At 43.5% G+C, this 21581-nt stretch overlaps 2 protein-coding genes across 3 annotated transcripts; both read left to right on the top strand.

Annotated features, from left to right (window-relative positions):
• Nucleotides 1-2391: 2391 nt before the first annotated feature.
• Nucleotides 2392-8824, top strand: lrif1 (ligand dependent nuclear receptor interacting factor 1). 2 transcript variants are annotated; one of them, XM_063209107.1, is made up of 4 exons: nt 2392-2442; nt 4307-6530; nt 7044-7295; nt 7804-8824. In XM_063209107.1, exons 2-4 carry the CDS (start codon nt 4335-4337, stop codon nt 8437-8439), a joined length of 3084 nt encoding a protein of 1027 aa, XP_063065177.1. In that variant the 5' UTR covers nt 2392-2442; nt 4307-4334; the 3' UTR covers nt 8440-8824. The 2 variants fall into 2 exon arrangements, with proteins under 2 accessions (XP_063065177.1, XP_063065176.1); XM_063209106.1 differs by lacking the exon at nt 2392-2442 and adding an exon at nt 2565-2651.
• Nucleotides 8825-11009: 2185 nt separating this feature from the next.
• Nucleotides 11010-19527, top strand: igf3 (insulin-like growth factor 3). Its single transcript, XM_063209484.1, has 4 exons — nt 11010-11098; nt 13587-13755; nt 16809-16972; nt 17696-19527. The coding sequence occupies exons 1-4, from the start codon at nt 11042-11044 to the stop codon at nt 17972-17974; spliced, it is 669 nt and encodes a 222-aa protein (XP_063065554.1). The 5' UTR covers nt 11010-11041; the 3' UTR covers nt 17975-19527.
• Nucleotides 19528-21581: the final 2054 nt, after the last annotated feature.

The following is a 21581-nucleotide window of genomic DNA, read 5'->3' as shown; positions in this document are numbered from 1 at the left end:
TAGTGATGTGAGTACCAAACGTGTTACAAATACTCTTCAGACACAACTCTGTTGTTAAGGTGTATGGACCATTTGAAATTCAAGATGGCCACCCATTCACCTACTGCAGAAGTTCCATAACTGAAAAACGTTTAAATTGTGATAGAAGCACCAAACTCGGCACAAATACTCCTTAGACATTATCCTTTTTGAAAAAAATTGCCTACTTTAAACATGACAAGGCCATGTATAATCCAATATGACTACCATTGCTTCTTATTAATGGAGACATTTTCATAATCTCTGATTTGAGGACATTTGAGAGATTACCATAATCCCTTTGATGAATTTAGATTATCTTTGTCTAAAAGTATAGGAATTTTAAAATGTCCCAATACTCACACTGGCAGCTTTAGCCATCTGCAGGTCAGAAGATCAGATCATACCTTTCATGGTATTATGAATGCCATCCATAGGCCTATTTTGTTAGCTGTTGGGAAATGTGCAATGGGTGGAAGGGCTGTCCAGAAAATTGTGGCGGCCGTGTTGGAAAATGAGCAGCCGTCTTGTATTTCAATTGACCGACATCTTTTTGTCATGTCATGGAGTATTTGTAAAAAAAAATTGATGTTTGTATCACTATTTTATCAAATGTTTCAGTCACCTTACACATATGTAGGCCTATGGTGGCCACCTAGGAAAATGGGCGGCCATCTTGGATTTCAAGTGGCCTGCACATAGAGGTAGAAAATAACACTAGAGAGGACCCCGCCCCCCTTTTTACGGCAATCTGTAGCGGCCATTATCTGTAGGTAGATCAGAGAAATCGAAATTAACGGAGAACGAGGCTCACCTCTGTCAAAAATGGCTTAATCATGTGAAAATGTCCATCAACACACTATACAAGGACAATAGTTGAAGTGTGTTGCTAACTATGTTCATAAAAGATATTATTTGATTTTTAAATGTATTTTATCGACTCATATGATTTAAGTAGATATTTAGCCAGACATTTCAAATCTGGTCTTTGATTAAAGGCCAACTTCCGATAAAACTCAGTTTTACTCACTCCTTTCGAAGATCGGACGGTCACCCCAAGTTAAACTCACTTGCAAGGCTCTCATAGCGGTGCGTCAACTCTCCTGGCTGTGTTTCCCGTACTTTCCCAATTTACATAAATAATGCAGAGAAACGAGCGAATCACGAAAGCCTTTCTGTGTTTCGTCACGTCGAAAGAAGGCGTTGCCCACAAAGGTTTATATCGACCCATTTATCTAAAAACATGTCGAGTAATTTTTTTCTGCTTGTTTTCAAAACAAGCAACGTCTGGTGGCCCGAAACATAGCTTAGCTTAGCTATCAGCTGGTTGCTACTCTCAGGTACACACACAGCACAAAGCCTCATACATAAAGCCAGCTCACTCTGGTTGCTCCGTGCCTGCAGCTCGCCTAGGGGTCGCTGTCGAAAGAGCACAGCCCTGAATGGAGCCTGCACGCCTCCGTTGGCGCCCCTATAGCGCAGTAACACCCGGGGAAGTGGCGACTCTGTTTCCCATTACATTCTCTCCAAGAACGGGAGGACTGAGCCAATCAGAGATGCGTTTCTTCGAGAGCAGGAGGAGTGAGCCAATCAGAGACGCATTTCCACGAGAAACACGGAACACTCTCTCGTTTCTCCACAAGCCACCTTGCCAGCTTGCAAAAACGTCTTGAAACAAAGCAACCAGAACGTTTTTTAAAACAGGACCAACGCGTAACACATTCAATAACAATTGGGAACACGGCAATATTAATTAAATTACGTTGAGAGGCCATCTTTAAAGTGTTACTTCATATTTACACAGTTTTAGTTCATTTCTTGACAGGGGTGGGCGTGTTCTCCATTGACTTGCATTGCCTGAAGTTACCTACACTACCTACGGTAGTTGGGAAGCTCCAGCTGCCATTTCCCAGTGCTGTCGCAAATTGCTGTGTCCTCTCTAGTGTTATTTTCTACCTCTATGGGCCTGCATGCCTTTTCAACAGATGTGTGTCTAAGGAGTATCTATGACGATTTAGGTGCTTGTATGACCATTTGAACAGTTGTTTCAGTTGCTAATTCTGTATGGCGGCCATCTTGGAAAATGGGCAGCCATGTTGAATTTGAAGTGGCCCGCATACTTTTTGAAAAAAGTAATGTCTAAGGAGTATCTGTACCGATTTTGGCGCTTGTATCACAAACTGAAGTATCGGGTCTTAAAAAGGGTCTAAGCCTCAGCTATATGAACAGGCTTATTGTCTGACTTAAGAGTGTCGGACTAATGGACTGTCTAACCAACGGGCAGACTCCCGAGCGCTGTTGGCATTCGTTGGTTGTCATGACAGGAGAACGTCTGTTCAAGGTCGAAATGACGCTCTTAGCACTGCATGGTTGTATGTGATTTTGACATTAATAGGCCTATGTGAGGCATGAAGTCAAATTGTGGTAAGTGAAGGTTATGTAGCGTGTAGATCAAATCAAATCACATTATTAAAGTAAATTTGCGAGCCATTGCCACAGGAAACGGAAGTATTAACCCGGAAACGGTCCCAGTAGATCACATCCAGGTCGAATATGATTCCATCTACTCCTCCCTAAATATTTGCTTTGACTTTGTTGTTTGAAAAGCGGACTTGGGTGTTGGAAATGGAGGGGTGAGTAAAGTGTAATGACAAATCACAATCATTATCGAGTTTATGGAATTACGATTTAATCCGCCCCAACGAATTGTTCATCACAATAAAGATGGCGTTCGTTGATTCAGTAGGCTACTGTGTTGGCCAATGTAGTCAAGGCTTTACCCCCTCAACTGGAAGTACACAAAAAACAGTCGCACCGTCTACAACCGAAAGTATTTCGTTGTCTTGTTTCTGCGTCTTGTTTCGGTCACTCTGACTATTCAGTGGCCCACGTGATCATCAATTTGCAGTGTTGTCAACGTCAGGACTGCGTGTTTCATGAACTGACACATTCAGATAGGCTGTGTGTGTTTCCATTTGTTGACCATTGGCCGAAACTATGGCATTGTTTAGTGCAGTCCTATGGCAAAGAATCGTAAATTGGGCTGTCTAAAACACAGTGCCTTAGGCTATGACATGCCCAAGGACACGCTTTATGTTCTACTAAACTACCGGTAGTGAAGTTTTGCTTGATCGCTTGAAATGGCACTTGACAAATTGCAATGTTACACAGTTCTGTAGAACTAGAATACTAAGTCACTATTCCTTCAACTGTGTGATAATGTTATTGTTAATGCAGAGCATCAGTTTAAAATATTTCACTTTATATTTCACAGGGATTTAGAAAGGGGGTGTCACTTTTTTCAGATACATGTTCCTCACAGAAAATGAGCAAAAGCCAGTGAATCCCACTGTAAACGAATGATAATTGATGATATTTATAATGACCCGAACACCGTACAAGGGTTAGGCTAGCACTCTGTCGTAGCCTTATGTTTGTTGGCCCATAATGCCTATTTCATCCGCAAATGATATTTAATGACCTGAATATCTCCCAACGTGTGCCAGATTTTTTTTTAATCCATCCCAGTTTTTGACACAACAAGAAGTGTCATTAGTGTTGGGGAGTAACGGGCAACATAACGGGACTAGTTCATGGGTCAGTGAATAGTAGAATACATTAACTTATTCAAAGCACTACCATCAGGTTTGCTAAAATGCAGCTATTGTTTTACATTTCTGTGTGTTTTATGCAATGTCAAATAGCTTTTCAAATATATATATACTTAAAAAAAGAAAAAATGAACAGTTGCGCCTGTAGAGTGGAGGATTCATTTTGTTATGTAGTGGGTTATTAACCTGATTTGTGAGTGACCTTGAAAACCTAATCAAACGTCATGATGTTAGCAGAATTACAGATGAAATGTATTGTAAATTAAATACAGGTTTGGTCTCTGCTCCCATGTTTTTAAACTTAATAGCCATGTCTCAATAAAGGCTTTTAAATATTTTTCCACAAGAAGAGTGCCTTGGACTCTCTTTTTTTTGACAAAATACAGGTTATATTTGTCATATCTATAGAATCAACATATTAGGAGCTAACTGAGTGAATTTGTTAGCAGTGCTGTAATCAGTTATGAGTTATCCTCACTTTCATGCTTTTCATGCTGTGCAGTAGGAACGTGGCATTACAGCAGGTACCGATAGGCTTTTTGTGCCTCCTACCTCCCTCTTGTGGCCATACACTGTAAAGTCACTCACACATTCTCATAGTACATGTAATGGGGATATATGGCATCTTACCTTGTTTAATTTGCTTTTTTTTCCCTCCTTTGTTCTCTCTTCTGCAGGGGTGGCACTGGTGTGTTTTATCAGGCCATGCCAGCCGTGGGGCCGGATGGAAAAAATGTAATGAAACTGATCCCTGTACAGAAAGTCAATGGACAGTACATTCCCATGCAGACATCCTATGGAAAAACAAATTTGCCAGTAGGACCTCAGTCACCACAACCCATCCACCTTGCCCCGCCCCCAAGTACTTATAATAAGCTGCCTGTTGTTGAACCCACTTCTGATGGCAGGTATATTTTAAAAGGCCCAGCTAGTGCAAATGTTGGACTGAAAAGTCAACAGAAGCTGCCTTCACCAAGAGATGTGGTGGGGCAGATGCGCTTGCCAGCCCTACCTCCTCAACGGACCCAAAGTACCACGGTGCCTGTGCCCGTGCCTGTGACAAAGGGTGGAGCAAAAACTGTGACGTCACCAATGACAACACAGCTACCGGTAACGGTGCGTTCACCCAGGCTGCCAAATGGGCATTACCTCCAGATCCCTCCAGATGCCAGAATTCAAACCTTACCAGCCTCAGCTCTCCCACAGTCCATAAAGAGGCGAATATGGGACTTGCCACAGGGCAGCTCGCCAGTGGACAATTCATCCACAGTTGTGTATGTTTCTCCGGTCAATTCGATGACAATGGGCACCCCAACCATGCATAATGACCATAACCCTCCTGTAACGCAAAACCAACCAACACTCAGACCATCAACACACGCTGCCACTGTGGCTGGTCCTGCAGCCTCTCTGGCAAGTCCTTCTGTAAGTTCACGTCTCCTAGGTAGTGAAAGCAGCGCACCAATGAAGTGGGTGGTTCAGCAAAAAGATCAGTCCAGTGCACCGTGCCTCGTACCAGCCTCTTCGACGTACATGGCGGCCGAAATTTTGAAGGCTGTGGCACAGAGAGAAAAGAAGTCCTTGCAGGCACCCAAGCCCTCGTCATCTCAAAGTCGGGAGATCATAAACCCTGGTAAAGAAGACGCTCTTGTCATGTGCAATGGTAGAGTTTATTTTGTGACCAACAAAGACAACAGGCTATGTGGGCCAGCCCAGGAAAATCCCCCTACAGCCAAAGAGTCCCCAAGTCCTAGAAAACAAACTGTGTCTCCCAACGCAAGATCAAATGCAAGAGTGATCTCGATCACTGATCAGCGATCTCAGCCTATCTGCATAGAGGATGATCCGAAAGATGATGTCATTGATCTTTGTGATGATGACCCACTGACTGAGGGGACTTCTGGGGATAGTGTGGCGACTCCTGGGCCTGCAGTCACCAAGACAACCAGAGTGACACCTGAGGAGGAGGAGGAGGATGACTCCACAGTCATTTTTGTGTCCTACATTCCACCCAAGACAAGCACGGCAAGTAATCCAAAAGATGCACCAAGTGAAACTGGTGCGGCTAAACCAAGTCCACACAAGACGGTTGCTGTGTCCCACATTCCATCCAAAACGTACACTCCAAATAGTCCAAAAGAATCACTCAGTGAAACTAGCAGTGTTAAGCCAAACCCCCTCAAGGCGGTTGTTATGTCATGTGTTCCACCCAAGACGAGCATCACAAGTAATCCAAAAGATGCACCAACTGAAGCTAGTGGGGTCAAGTCAAGTCCGCTCAAGATGGTTGTTGTGTCCCATGTTTCACCGAAGACGAGCCATGCAAGTCATACAAAAGAGGCACAGAGTGAAATTGCTGGAGTCAAGTCAAATCCTCTCAATCCAGTTGGTGTGTCGAGCAGTGCAAGTAGTCCAAAAGATACACAGAGTCCGCTCAAGCAAGGTGGTGACATTGGCAAAGTAACTAATCAAGTCTGCAAACAACTTGAAACATGTTCCAGTCCCAAGCAGACAGAAAGCCACCAGGGCCTGCTAAATGACACAGCAGTGCCTGAGAGAATGAGCAGAATAGATTTAACCATCGAGGAACCTGCACAGCGAGAACCGGAAGAGCATATTAATGCAGCACAACCTGTTGCCACGTGCGAAGGAGAACTGAGACATATAGCAAATAATCCCGGAAACGATGCCGAGATGAAAGATGATCAGAATTCAGGACAAAGAGTGGATCTTCAAACTGGTTTGGATATAGTAGCAAAGGACAGCCCACTTAAATCAACACCGGTTTCAGAGCCTGAGAGGGAGTTGTCATCTGCCAAAATGGAATCAAAAAACACTCAGAAGGAACTCATTGATGAGGTGCAGAACACAGAAAATACAAGAGAAGCTGTGCAAGTACTGGTAAGACTGTGCTTTGCATTTGTTATCCATTTCTATACTTTCATTCACCACAAACAAAGTACACAAGCAGCATAATTTAACTAAATGCGTCCTGTTCAGTCCAATTATTTAATTAATATGTGTTCATGTGTTCCCACCTCCTTGCAAGTTAAATAAGTGAGTTTTTGCCTTTGTCACTAATGTTCTTTCAACAATTCTCGTAGTTTGGCAACACAACTTCTACTTCCAAGTAAGCATTTACCATTGAAACCAGCTGGTCCCATTCGTTTTAATGATGAATTCTAGATTGGAACTAGGAGTAATATCCTCTTGGAAGACCACTTATTCAACTTGAATAGAGTTGGTGACAGAAATGGTTACAGTAATGGTTAATGGTGTCAGTTTAAGCATGTTCTCTGTATACATTATAGGCTGTCAAACTTCAGTTGTTCAGTGTAAACATTGACGTGTTGTGTAGCTTAACTGTTTTTTGTGAACAAGATTTAATTATTTTTCTTCCGATGTGCTTTTTAGAGTGGGATTGCAACAGCTTGTCTTTCTCAGGATGGAGTGGACCTGCGAGACCAGCATAAGAATGACAGTAAAATGAGGCAGCTCTTTGGAATCACAAAAGATGTCAAAGTCTGTCTGCCAAGGACTCCATCACCAAATAAAGAAGCACCCTCAGAGATCAGATCAATTAACAAGCGGACATTAGAGGGAATACGCAAATTAATTCAGGGTTCTCAAATGGAGATCAAGGCAAAAAAAATAATAGAGGCACAGGTAACTGAAGGGATATTTATGTTATTAATGTAATATAATGTGTTTTTTAATAGTCAAGATTTGACCTGAACATGTAGATATGTATGATTAATTATATTTAATCTGTATGGATACAATTATTGGGCCATATGGCCTCTCAAAGAGTCATCTGGCCTATTAAAACATTTTTATAATAGTCCACTCTCAAACTACATATTTCGTTCTTGCCTCCATCCTTTCTTTTGTGTGTGATCATTACAAAAGAGATCAAAATCGCTCCCCTTTTGCCCACAAAAAAACTTTCCCTGTACGAGTTCTAGTTCTCTACACAAACCTACAATTTGACATAATATAAAGTCTTTTTTTCTTTATTTTGTGTTATTTCTTTAAATATTTTTGCATTTGTTTATTGTCTATTGCCTACCTCTGCCATGACATAGCATCTCAACATCTTGGAACAGTAGACTATTGTAAGGAGAGGAAAAGTTACTCATTTGTGTCTTGAAATGTGTGTCCTCAACCCTTGTAGGTTCAGATATCCAGTGATGCAAAACGAAAGAAGGTTGATTCTCCCACAGAACCTTCTGAGATACCCAGCCAGCCTGAAGTCACCGTCCAGCCTCCCACGTCACCCAAGTGTGGACTGTCGAGCAGCCTCCAGAGCAAGAAGATTTCTCCCACCCTGGAGTCCCCCGTTCAGAACAAGGTGCCTTCTGCAAGCAGTGCTGGAGAATCGTCTGACACGACGGATGACACAGACACACTTCAAGATGCCTGTAGTGAAAGACTACCCTCAAGCAACTTGTCGCACAGGATACAGGAGAGTCCAGGGGAGTCCCAACCACCCCTTGCTGGATCTTGTAATATCCAAATGGACATCAGTAGCCAAGATGTGCCGATGTCAGAAAGGACTGACTTTCAATCAGGACAAGCCTTAAATCAAGGAGAACCTTCACAGCTGGGAAAGGAGCCGTCTCTCAGTGCCTCTGTGGACAGCCAAAATGTCACGACAAATACAAACTCAACGCTTGACGAGAAACTTTTCTATACACAGCCTATGGAACCTGAGGAGATAAAACAGTGTGAAAAAATTAAACGTTTAAAAGAACTTCTTAAGCAGAAAGAGGCTGCCCTTGAGGCAATGAGAAGAAAAATGAGCATGTAATACTAATTAATTACATTGTACATGCTGTAGGCTTTATATCAAATATAAAATGCAGATGCTGTTACATCTGGGTGTGGTTGTAACAATACCTAATGTACATTGTATTTTCTACTGTTCCCTTTGGAAATGCATTACTTGTTTGTAAATATTTTATATTTATTTAAGGAATGCACAGAGTGCTCTGAGGTGAACATGCTCGGTGAACTTTCACTCTAAGAATGTACCATTTTTTTACCCAGCTAAGGAAATACTTCTTATTTAATCTAATTTAGGAGACCTTGACTTAAGGTTTGTTTTTGTTAGTTTGTTCAGGCTATTGGCCTTTCGTCTAACAAATAATAAAACATCTTTGGATTAAAAACCTTTGCCATGCCAATATTTTGCCCGTGTGTGTATGCATGTGTACATATAGGGTGCTCAGAATTATTAGGCAAAGTTGTTTTGACCATATTGTTGGATCTATTGGATTTAAGCATTCCAGGTCATGCACATTTGGATAATAAGAGAGGGTGTGATCGAAGGAGCCCAACAACCTATATCAGGTGTGTATAATTATTAGGCAACTTTGCTTTCTTCTGTGAAAATGGGCCACAAAAGGAAACTAACAAACTGAAAAGTATAAACAATTCTGAAGTCTTCCTAAGGTTTGATTTAGTTTATTTATGGACATAGCAAAGACAATGGGTATCCGAGGGATGACATGTAAAACCGTAAACACTTGTTTCCAACATGGTCCCTGATGGGCTAAGGGCTGTGGCTAACATATTTCAAGCATTGTAGGCCTACAGATAATAAAAGTGTGCTGGCACAGGTGCAGTAGTATACAGTTGGGAGGTAAGGAAAAACAGGAGGAGAGACAGGTAAAATCTCAAAAGATCAAAAGAGCAACAGCGAAGGGAGCAGTGGGCAGTGTATTTGTATTATTATTATTATTATTATTATTAAAAGGGCTGACACTATGCTGTGTACAAGCTTTGTATTTAGAGGAAGAGGAGATTATGCTATCCAGCATGTGATTCATTGCACACAAATGGAATTCTCTCCAATATCATAACTCCCATCCTCCCCAAGTGCATATAAGCCTCGGGGTGATGTCACAAGATGGCATTGATGGCAGAAGTTAAATTCAGTGTCTCACAAAAGTGCAACTGAAAGGTTATTCAATCATTTTTTGTAATCAGGATGTTGAAAGGGGAGAAGTCCCCTTGAATCTTATTTTGCTGTGATGTGATGTTTACTTCCGACAGATTAGAATTATCATGTGTGCATTATACCAACCAGATAGAACTGGTCTCACTGTCTTGTGCAGATGCCTCTGAAAGTACTTGTTGTTCTGTCATTACCAGAGATGGATCTGGAATTGAAATATCTTGTCTTTCATCTTATGCACACACAGCAGGCACCACACATGGTATAAAATGAACATTTACTTTGTTTTCTTCTCTAAGATATGTTAGTTCAGCATACAGTTTGTGTTCAACTGTGAACACGTGTGCATGTTCGTGTGTGTGTGTATGAGAGAGAGGGAGCGTGTGTGTGTGTGTGTGACTTGGTGTGATCAGGGCCGGTTCTAGTCTCAGTTTGGTGCCCTAGGCCAGAACCCCCTTTTTGTGCATTTAGAAATCTGTAAACATAGGGTTAGTTAGTACCTACGTATATAGCCTACTGACTGACTGCCCCTGAATAATCAGTGTCAATGTAAAGTTCAATGTACTATTTCACTTGACATTCTAATTCTGTTGGATTTCTAGGTGTTATTATGGTGCCCCCAAGACATTTGGCACCTCAGGTTCAGGTGACTGTATTGTTTGCCCTTGCCTATCGCCGGCCCTGGGTAAGATCCATGATGTTATCCATTAGTAGCTGCAGTGTACACGGCACGTCACGTCACCTTATAGGCTCACAGTTGATGCATCAAGAGTCCCACTCTCATGCACAGTTTTGATAATTATTCAGCCCCTCTGACGTGCCAGCCCTTTTGTCTGTTCATCCCCCTCTTCTGTTAACCAAAATTGAGCGTTGAACTTTGATGGCCTTTTGTGTGTCCCCACCAGTCCTTGTTTTGTCCAGTCATAGAACAGCGGGAGTGTTTGACTGGGCATTATCATGCTGACGACGAGACCTGAGGACAGTCCTGTGTCAGGCTTGGCTGATACTGCCCATCTGAGGGCGATATCATACAGACGCAAGGAGTGTGAGCGTGCTTGAGAGTGCGTGCGTGCGTGCGTGTGTGTGTGTGTGTGTGTGTGTGTGTGAAGCCGACAGGGATGGGTGGGACAAAGGGGTCAGTTGTCCCGGGCCCAGAATTGGGTCCTCTTTACATCATGTATTGGCTGGGGGGCCCTTTCAGATGACTTTGTCATGGGCTCAGGAAAAGCTGACAGCGGTCTGCGTGCGTGCGTGCGTGGGTGCGTGCATGCGTGCGTGTGTGTGTGTGTGAGAGAGAGATAGAGAGCAAGAATGGGAGTGAACTCAGCGACTCTCCACACCAAGAGAGAGCGAGAGCGAGGGGGAAGGTGGAGTATAAGAGGGCCTGGCTGAGCCACAAGCAAGTCTTCCCTTCACACACACACCTGACGGCAGGAGGCAGACAGCTGAAGGAATGCCCTCCACTGGATCATGGACCAGGGGAAACAGCGCAGGGGGAAGCGTGCTGAAGGTACAGTATATGCTATGCCCATGGCCGTATATGCTATATGCGATGGCCGATGCCATATATGCTATGGAACCAGCACCATCTGTTTGGACTAGATTTAACACTTACACTAGGGCCCGTTTGGCTATCAGGACTACAGTATACTGTACAGACATTGTGTCCTCATGGCCAGTTTTTGGATTTTGGGGAGAACTTAGACAAGGCTTCTAGCATCAGTTGTTACATTGTTACTGAGCAGGTAGAGAATGAGGAAGGCAGGTGAGAAGAGTGGAGGGCCATTTATTTATCCCATTTTAGCCCGATGACTGATGTTGTTTGACCTTTGGTGCTTGGAGAGACACATATATGCTGCATTCAGGCTCTTGAGATTTTAGATTTTTTTAATTAAAATGTGGGTATGTTAAAGCTGGATGATCACATTCTAATGCAAGATGAGGGTTCAAATGCAACTTATTTAATGATTTTATGTGCATCAGAGGATAAGATATTTAGGTTTTTATAGGCTGAGGGCAACTTTCCCAACAAGGGCTTAGGCATTCAGCAGGCGATTTTTGCAGGTGCTTTAGGCATCAATGGGTTAAAAACTGTTTTGAAAATGTATCAGTAATACTTTATGTTTTTTCCTCTAACAAGAGTGCAGCTTAATGATGGTTGCGTATGCTTTGCATAACAAGTACAGAAATCCATTGGCACTATATCGGCACGATGCACACCTGCACACACAGACACCACACACATACATTTCTCCCTGGCTGTCTGCGTGTTGATCTATTATACTGGGTGGATGTAATTTTCCTGTTATTTGATGTACAGCTGTGTGTCAGATGGTTAGTGTTATCTCCGGTTATCACTCATCTATTGTTATTATGGGGTGGATGCAGTGCGAATGATCAACACTCACTCCCCTGTTGCCGTGCTATGCAGCGTGCGTGAGGTGAGACAGTCTTGGCCAGACTGGTGTTTTGCACATGTCCCACAGCTGTGTTGTAATGCCAGTCGGCACAGCCTTGCTCCGTGCTATCAGCTTTCTCTCTCTCTCTCTCTCTCTCTCTCTCTCTCTCTCTCTCTCTCTCTCTCTCTCTCTCTCTCTCTCTCTCCCCTCTCTGGGAATGTTCTTTGCCGTATAACTCCATGTAACCAAACAGGGCATCAAGGTTAGCCTAGCACACAAAGCAGCGCTTTTTCTGGTTGTGAACTGTGTGGGTGCAGTCAGAACAGCTTGCTTGCAGGAAGTGTATTTGACTTATGTTGTGTCCATTTACAATATTTTGTCCCGTGAAGTAAATTTTGTTTTTAAAAAAATCTTCTAAAAAAACCTGAGTCATCAATAAGGATGTGACAGTATGGCAGGTGCAACAGTGTTGCCTTGCCATGTGTACAGTAGCTGTCTGTTCTCTGCATCAGTATTTTTTGTGATTTTGTTACTATGTTTCTATAATGACAATGAGAAGAGTTCTAAAATGGAGTAATCAGCTTTACTCCACCTTCTCAATTATCATACTTGTGTGGCCACATTTTGTGATCAGGATATGAATGTGCCAGATTAGCCTGATTATCATCGACTTTCAAATCACTTCAAGACTTAGTCTGACCAAGAGCATATCAAGTAACATTTCCCAAATGGCATGGTCGACCTGCCTCCCTTGGTTTGCTAATGGTTGTATGCTTCCTGACAAAGTGGGAGGAGTTCCCAGTTTTTCGGGAGCTCAGAAACGATATTGTAATGCTCTTGGCCTGACTGAAGGCGTTGCTTCACTAGGAGGGCACGGCCTGGCTAGTGCCAGATGCCATGGTGCTCTTTCAGCATTTATTTCTATGTAGAAATATTATCTTGAAAATCTGTGTTCCCCGCTTTTCCTGGTCCCGTAATTATGAATGTACCATACTGTATATTTCAATTTGGTTGAAATGATCCTAATGTTTTTTTTCAACATTTAAATAATACAAAACAGTTGCAGTGACTCATCAAATTGTAACTGGCCTTTCTGAATTCTCTCTGTCACCCTCTATGGCAGATGTGGGCAAACTCAGGCCCGGGGGCCACATGCGGCCCCCCGAACCATTTGATGTGGCCCCCAGAGCCTTTACAAGAAAGACAACTTTTAAATCCAAATTCAAACGGTTACTCAACATTCTTAAAATGCTACCTAAAACAAGGGTCTTGAAAATTTTAGATTAACCAAAGACATAGGCTTCATGTAAATACATTTAATTACAATGTGCAGGAATATCATTGTTGCCAAGTTACGTCATCGATCACTGTTATTATTGAAACGGGCAAGTTGTCTGTGGCATCTGGCCCTTCGATCAATATTCTAAACCCAATGCGGCCCTCAGGTCAAAATAATTGCCCACCACTGCTCTATGGGCTATTCAAATACTAATTCCACTTGACACCTGTAGGCCGAATGATTATGAAATATACTTACAGTAGTGTTGCTTTAAGTGATCCCATATTGCTTTAGGTGATCCAGTTCTTCTCTCTTCTCAGGTGTTGTGCTGGCAGTGTGTGTGTGTGCTGCATCCACTGCTCTTTCTCCTGTCTATGCCGGAGCACACACAAGCAGCCAGGTGGCGGTGCGGCGCGGAACTGGTGGCCGACCTGGAGTTTGTCTGTGGAGACCGTGGAATCTACGTGGGTAAGCCTCTCTACATCTCTCTTTTTTTTGGTCTTTTACGACTTTATTTGACAGGACAGTTTGAGAGGTGGACAGGAAGCGAATGGGGAGAGAGACGGGGAGGTGTCTGCATATGACCCGGACCGGGGAACAAACCTGGGTCAGCCGCATAGCAGACGAGTGCCCTACCGGTTGGCCACGGTAGGGACGCGTCTCTACATATCATGCACATTTCCTTTCTTAAGTTGCTTTTCATACCATTCATGATAGGATAGGACAGGACAGGACAGGACAGGACAGTAGTATGACAGGAAGAGAGTGGGAGAGGGAGAGATGGGGAAGGGTTGGAACATGACCCAGGCCCGACTCCAGCCCTGGTTCCCATGCGCCCCGCTGCACAGCAACGGCCCCCACTCCGAATCTCAACATTTTACATGCATCACTGGTGTCCCAACAAGCAGGTAGCCTGATATAATATCAACCATTTGTATTTCACCTCACCACCTGCTGTGGTTTCATTGACAAAGTTGTCTCAGGCATCATCTCGCCTGGCCAATCATCGAACAGAGATAGTCACAGCTACAGGGGCTACAGACGAATTGGCCACAGACGAATGAAAGTAATTTTAAAAAGTGAAATTCATGACTTTTGTTAAAATCACAGTCAGTTTACACTTCAGCAGCCTAGCAGCAGCCTACCTTCTGCTGCCAAGTTCCAACGGCCCTAACAATAGTGCAGTGCAACCATTTTGATACCCCTGCCAACAACTACTCAATTTCTCATGATTACTACAACAGCTTGGAGACGATCATGCTCCAGAGAGAACACCTTGATGTATAAAAGCCGCACTCTTGCCTGTAATTCTTGTTTTTTATATCAAGTTGTTTAGCATTACACACTGACAGACATTTCTTCAAGCCTTCTTCAGCGTTGAGAGTGCGGCTTTTCAACAACAAATGTACTGATACATTTCCCCTCACATGAAGACAAAAGCAGTTTGGAGTTGAGTGCACTTCCAAAGAAACAGGAAGAACACCTCCCATTTATTCTGAATGCATGATGACTGACCACATCATCATATCTGTTGTGGGAGAGAGATGAAAGTACAGTATATTTCTTTGGGTGATTGTGATCGACTGTGACTGGCTTGAATTTGAAGTTGGGTAGGAATGTGTGCCATTTATCTCACCCACTGTGCATATCACTGTGGGTGTGCTGGTATCCATGACCCTCACTGAGTAGGCCATATCTCCCTCAACCGCTTAGTTATGTCTATCAGAGGATTCTCTCAAACGCTATCTTGATTATGTAATCGACATTGCTTCACACTAAACAACCTTAAAATACTTTGAGAGGAATGCTACATCAGTTTGATGCTAGCCTTGTGTTATCATACCCTCCTACTAATTTGGTATAGAAGGTCTGGAATTGCTCAATTCAGAATTGATTACTTGGTGGAAGGGATGAACCCTGTTGAAGTTTGAAATTAGTGTATCTCGGCCCAGTTGTTAACGTTTGGTTGTGAAAAGTATCGTATCGCTTACCCCCTTCCTCCGCTTGGTGATTGGACATGTTGTCTGCTAACATTTGTAATCTAGTCCAAGAAGACACAACCCAGGGGTAACGTGAAAGGGAATGTGAATTGAATGGAAGTTTAGAGATGGCCACGCTAGTTTGACGCAGGAGGCCTTCATATCTGCGGATCAATTGGTCCTGTCACGCTTGATACGCGTGCAATACGCGTGTGCCATCGCATCACAGGCCAGGAAATTTCCCTAAAATGGACAATGGATGCAAATTGTTACTTTTCTTCTCACCCTCTTGTGTGCCCTTCTAAGTGTCATCAGGAGTTGTGACATTGTCAGAGAGGAGCTGGAATAGCCGCAAAGGGCCCTGTTCCATCCCCAAGGCCAGTTAGTGTAGCTCTCTCCTCTCTGGAGAGGCTTCTTGACAAACAAACGGGGGCATTTTGACATTTCGACAGTGAAGAAAATTGCCTTTATCATGCAACTTTGGAAAAAAACAAAATATTGTTACCAGTTATGTAAAATCCTTGCCATGCTACTAGACAACAGAATGCAGGTTGCACTGCCATTAGAGGTGTTTGGGTTAAGGCCGAAGTGTCCTTTATCATTTCGTAAACATTGATGGCATATAGGCTATGTTACAAAGGAAGTAACAACACCACTCTTAGTTTGTTTGGAAAACAATATCAGAATATCTACTTTCATGGAAAGGAAAATCAACACGGTCACCAATCAGAAGTAGAATTACATTAGTATCCAAACCCCTCAATATGCGGAGCTTAACACTTCATGAGAGAGAGAGAGAGAGAGAGAGAGAGAGAGAGAGAGAGAGAGAGAGAGAGAGAGAGAGAGAGAGAGAGAGAGATACAGTATCTGGCCAGAGGGAGAGGTGTTCATTCAGTGAGTTGAACGATGCAGCAGATTCTTTAAGCTGGTGCTCAGAGGAAATACTCTCATGCCTCATTCTCTCTGGTCTTCACCCTCTCACCCTTGAGGGTTTCTGGGTAGCATGTTACATAAACTCAGACGGATGGTCCTCAGACTCAGACCCCCGCCGTCACCATGGCATCAAGACTATGCGAAACGAAATAAAATAGCTGAAATATGTCATTTGTGTTGACTAAAGAAAGAAGAAATTCCAGGGAATGTCATGGCCACTGCGCTAATACAGTTTGTACACCAGTACCATATATGGGCAGCTGCGCTACTCCACTCTACATGGGGACCCGGGTTCGAGTCTGGCCTGGGTCATATCCTAATCTCGTACCACATTATCTCTCTCCCCATCGTTTCCTGTCTCCATCTTCATCATGTTATAATCAAGGCAAAAGCCCCCAAAATGTATTAAAAAAACAAAAATAAAAAAATGAAAATTCCCTTGCACAGCCAGCCGCTTTGTAATGCCGTGTGCTGAACGAAATAAAAAAATCACCCATCATTACATTTTTTATTGAGCAATGTGTTCACGGTAGGCTTCTTCTTCTTCTGGCTTCTCATGTAATTTACAGTATATTGGTATGCATCTTCCAGATCCTTAAATAACATGTTTATCTTGTGTATGTTTACCAGGTGGAGGTGGGGGTGTGCGGCGGCTGTCTCGGGGACATGGGGGTGGCATCGTAGAGGCATGCTGTAAGAGGGGGTGCGCCCTGCACTACCTGGAGTCCTACTGCAACAAGGCCAAACGCACACGCAGACACGCCGCCTCTGACACAGCAGCACAGCAGACCACGGTACGAATCAGAATGGAGTTGTCAGACGGTCACAAACAAACATAAACACTTTCACACACGCACACGCACACACACACAGACACACACACACACACACACACACACTCACTCACCTAACAGCACACTGATTCTCTCTCTCTCTCTCTCTCTCTCTCTCTCTCTCTCTCTCTCTCTCTCTCTCTCTCTCTCTCTCTCTCTCTCTCTCTCTCTCTCTCTCTGAGACACATGCACACACACACACACACACACACACACACACACACACACACACACACACACACACACACACACACACACACACACACACACACCTAACAGCACACTGATTGATTCTTTCTCTCTCTCTCTCTCTCTCTCTCTCTCTCTCTCTCTCTCTCTCTCTCTCTCTCTCTCTCTCTCTCTCTCTCTCTCTCTCTCTCTCTCTCTCTGAGACACATGCACACACACACACACACACACACACACACACACACACACACACACACACACACACACACACACACACACTCTCACACACACACACAGAGAGAAAGAGTGCTACATCAATTTGTGCTACATCAGTAAGATTGTATGCACTTTGACGTCAGCCATGCACAGGATCACAGATTTGAATCCGACCAGTTGTTCCCAGTTTATCTGAGCTGTGTAGCAGGGACTTGCTGCTTTTGTATCGTGCCTGTACCAGGGTTTTACAGTATGGCCTGTCGTGTGCCCTTTTTACAGGAGGAGATGTTCAGAGCACTGTGGGTGAAGAGGTACGAGCAGCAGAGCACAGGCACACACGCAGTGGACCGACGTGCAGAGAGAACACAATACCTGCAGGAGAGACGCAGGAGAGACTTGCACAAATCGCCAGACGTAGAACCGCCGAGGTTACCTGAGACACTACAGAGCCATGCCTCATCACAAGAAAATGGCAGCTTGGCCAGGGTAAAACACACAGCACTGCCAAGAAGAAAAAGGACTGTCCTCCTTTCCACACGACAACAACCAGTCCGCTGACAAAACTTTTTCCTGGCTCTTCACTGATGGACACTTTTGGGGGAGCCTGTATGAGTTGGTTGGGTCAAACAGACATTTGGTGTGTGAACAACCAGTGTGCAGGTGCAATAGAATGGTTGCCGTAAAAGTACTTGGAAGGAGGTGGATGAAAGGGCTAGTGTGGGCATATGAGAATGAAGGAGAAGATTCTGTGTGTGTTCGTGTGTGTGTGCGTGCGTGCGTGTGCGTGCGTGTGGTGGTAGAGGGAGGGAGTTTGTGTTTCTGCAGCTGGACTGTTATCTTTTCCTCTTCTCCCTTTTGTCCTGGTACTTCGTCCTTTCCTTTTCTGGGCTATGGACCACCATCACACCTCACTGAAGTCTGGAAGGCATGGGTATTGGTAGGCAGAGCCCGGTATGGGTATCCAAAGCTGAGGCTTACTGTACAAATTACATAGAAACCCTGCCATACACTCGAATGCCATAATGACCTTAAACCAGGGGTGTCAAACTCAAATTGACCAAGGGCCAATATCATAATCTGGAGCGAAGTCGCGGGCCAAACTCAATATTCTTTTTTACGAAAATGGACTAAAATTGCTCTTGTTTACATTTATTTTTAAACAGATTCCCATATAGTTCAAATGTGCCTGCACATATTCTGTTGCATTTGATTTTGAGCTGTTTCAATGGCCTGGACCCACTCATATTCCTGTGATATATGTATTTTCATGTTCAAATCTTAATGCGCTACACAGTTATGGTGTATGTGGGCCAACTGTAATACACATTTGAAATGATCTCGCGGGCCAAATAAAATGGCTCCGCGGGCCAAATTTGGCCCCCGGGCCTGAGTTTGACATCCCTGCCTTAAACCAACACTGAGTACTTAAACAATGTTTCCAAATGTTTCCAAAATCCAATGGTTCGTGAAAATCCTCTCAGACAGTGGCTCATCAACTTGTAGCCACCTGAAAGACACTTCTGAGATCAGTTCACTGTTCCATGAGATATAGCCGGTTACCGTGCTAACATTTGGAAGAGTGAGCTGTGTCTGTGGTTTGAAAGGGAGAATAATTCATTTCGAACTATTCAGTGTTGCTTTAATGAAGCCGAGTTCACCAACTAAACAATTTATGGCTTGTGCCAGGGACTATACGGTGCTTTCTGAAGTCAGAATGGGCACCTCTGTGTGCATGCGATATGAACTATGGAGAGAGAGGCCATGTCTCGAGCACAGGAACCAGTTCATCTCATGAGGAAGACTGCGTTTCAACTGTCCTCACCATATGCAGTACAATGATTGTCCATTGAGTTCATATATAAAGTTATATTCTAATTTCATACCATGCAGTTCTAGTTTTGCCTTTGTCCAGTGGTTCATGTTTCATTTTTAGCTGCTCTCATCAGTATCTATTTTTTTGTATTTTTTAAAAAAGGTTTTCACATGTTGGTTTTATATTGGTACTGTGAATGTTCTCAACTGTTGTTTACTATGACTTGTGTGTGTGTCTGTTCCCAGCATTGGGAATACAAGTTCCTATGTCATTTGCATATTTGTAATAAAGTGTTGAAAATGAATAAAATTAGCTATATTTTTTAACAGTTATCAAGTGTTGTTTATTGGGCTCAGTGATATACAGTAGCCTATAATGTAAGTTAGTGGAGTAAATTACGCTACATCTTGCAGTCATGCATACACAATTTTTTTTCTGTGTGACACTGAAAATCTTGCGCCACTGCCATCCCAATGTCATAGATGGAGGTTGGTCTGGTAAACCTCCCATAGACAACTGGTGCAAGTCAAACTACTTTCCCCCATCCTTTCCTGGTCCTCCCGTTCTCTTGCCTCAGTGCTGACCTGCCTCCGTGGCAGAAAACAGTAAAATTGACCCCATTGTCAACCAGCACAGAGCACCTTTTATAAGCCTTTCCACTGTTCATCATCTCAATTGCAAATAGGGGAATGCAAAATCAATCTACCCACTCAAAAGCTATTGCACAAACAGAAAAATATGTGTCAGACTGGTGGATGCAGGCAGGGCCGCTGACAGCTTTGGCTGGGCCCGGGACATAGACACATAAGAGGGCCCCAAACTCTATACATACAACATAATGAGAGTCCAATTTGGGTCACCTGTCTCCCTGGGCCTGGGACAAGTGACCCCTTTGTCCCCTTCTGTCAGCTTCCCTGGATGCAGGGACTGACTCAAAGAGAGGAGAGGACAGTGCAGTATGTGGACAGTACAGTAGAGGTAAAGGTTTCATGATAGTTAGCACCTCACTGAATTAGTGTTTTGTGTGTGTGTGTGTGTGTGTGTGTGTGTGTGTGTGTGTGTGTGTGTGTGTGTGTGTGTGTGTGTGTGTGTGTGTGTGTGTGTGTGTGTGTGTGTGTGTGTGTGTGTGTGTGTGTGTGTGTGTGTGTGTGTGTGTAAACAGTGAGTAAAATAGTATAAACTGCTGGCAACTTGATTGCACAGTTCACATAAGGTCTTGTTTGGTGTTGGGGTAGAATGTGCTGAAATCACCACATTTAGAGAGAGAGAGAGAGAGAGAGAGAGAGAGAGGGAGGGAGAAACAAAGAGAGAGAGAAAGTGTCTGAAACCTGTTCTCCCGGCGTTCTCCTGTGTCCTGCCCTTGAGGGCAGATAAGCAGGGGACCCTTCCCTGGGAGGGAGAGAGGAGAGGGGGTTGAGGAGAGGACACTTATCAGACACCCCACAGGTGAACAGCCTCCAGACAACCAAAACACTCCAGCTTCACCTTGACAGGGAGAGGGTGTTGGGTGGAGAATTGTGGTATTCATGTGTATTTATCTGTATCTGTCTGCTAATGGGAAGGTGTGGTGTGTTGGTGAAGGTGCTTGTACATGTAAGATGCTGGTTCAGGCTTTTGTAGTATGAGAAAGGTATTGACACGGGGCTCTGGAAATTCTGTTATTTTGAAGGAGCATGCTTACTGACTCAGGGTAATGAAAACATCCATTACTTGATATGGTTTGTTTTCCCAAGACATCATGCCATCAGACATTTGCTTTTCTTGTTTTATGGACTATACAAAGAACACCTGGCTCATGAGTGGTGAACTTTGACTCAGTTCACAGAGTATCAACAAAAGGTAAAGAAAGCAAAATATATATATATCTCACACAAACTTTCTGTGAAACACCTTTTTGACAACTTTATTGAGGGCAGCTTTTGCAATACAGAAACGAATGCAAAACTACTGTGCAGAATTGTAATGGAGAAAGAAAGAAAGAAAGAAAGAAAGAAAGAAAGAAAGAAAGAAAGAAAGAAAGAAAGAAAGAAAGAACGAAAGGAAGAAAGAAAGAAAGAAAGACAGAAAGAAAGAAAAGAGAAGAATGAAAAGAGAGAAAAGACAAGAGGGAGAAAGATGTGTCCTTTCAAAATCAGAAACAAAGTAACAGCTGTAGGACCTTCAGATAAAGGGCAACCTTTGATAAGGGGCTTGCCTGCTGTGCCTTGCCTGCGTCACCAGAGCAGATAGTCTCTCACTCCTCTACCCATCTCCGGTCCTCGTCGATAACAGCTGTGCAGGCTGGTCATCTGGCATACAGGGCATTTTCCCAGTGGGCCAACAGTTCCCAGGAGTCGTTAATTTTGTTTGTTT

This window comes from Engraulis encrasicolus, chromosome 10, assembly GCF_034702125.1.
Source record: "Engraulis encrasicolus isolate BLACKSEA-1 chromosome 10, IST_EnEncr_1.0, whole genome shotgun sequence".
In the NCBI taxonomy this organism is placed as follows: domain Eukaryota; kingdom Metazoa; phylum Chordata; class Actinopteri; order Clupeiformes; family Engraulidae; genus Engraulis; species Engraulis encrasicolus.
Note: the sequence above shows the minus strand (reverse complement) of the source record. Positions and strands in the feature narration are given on the sequence as shown.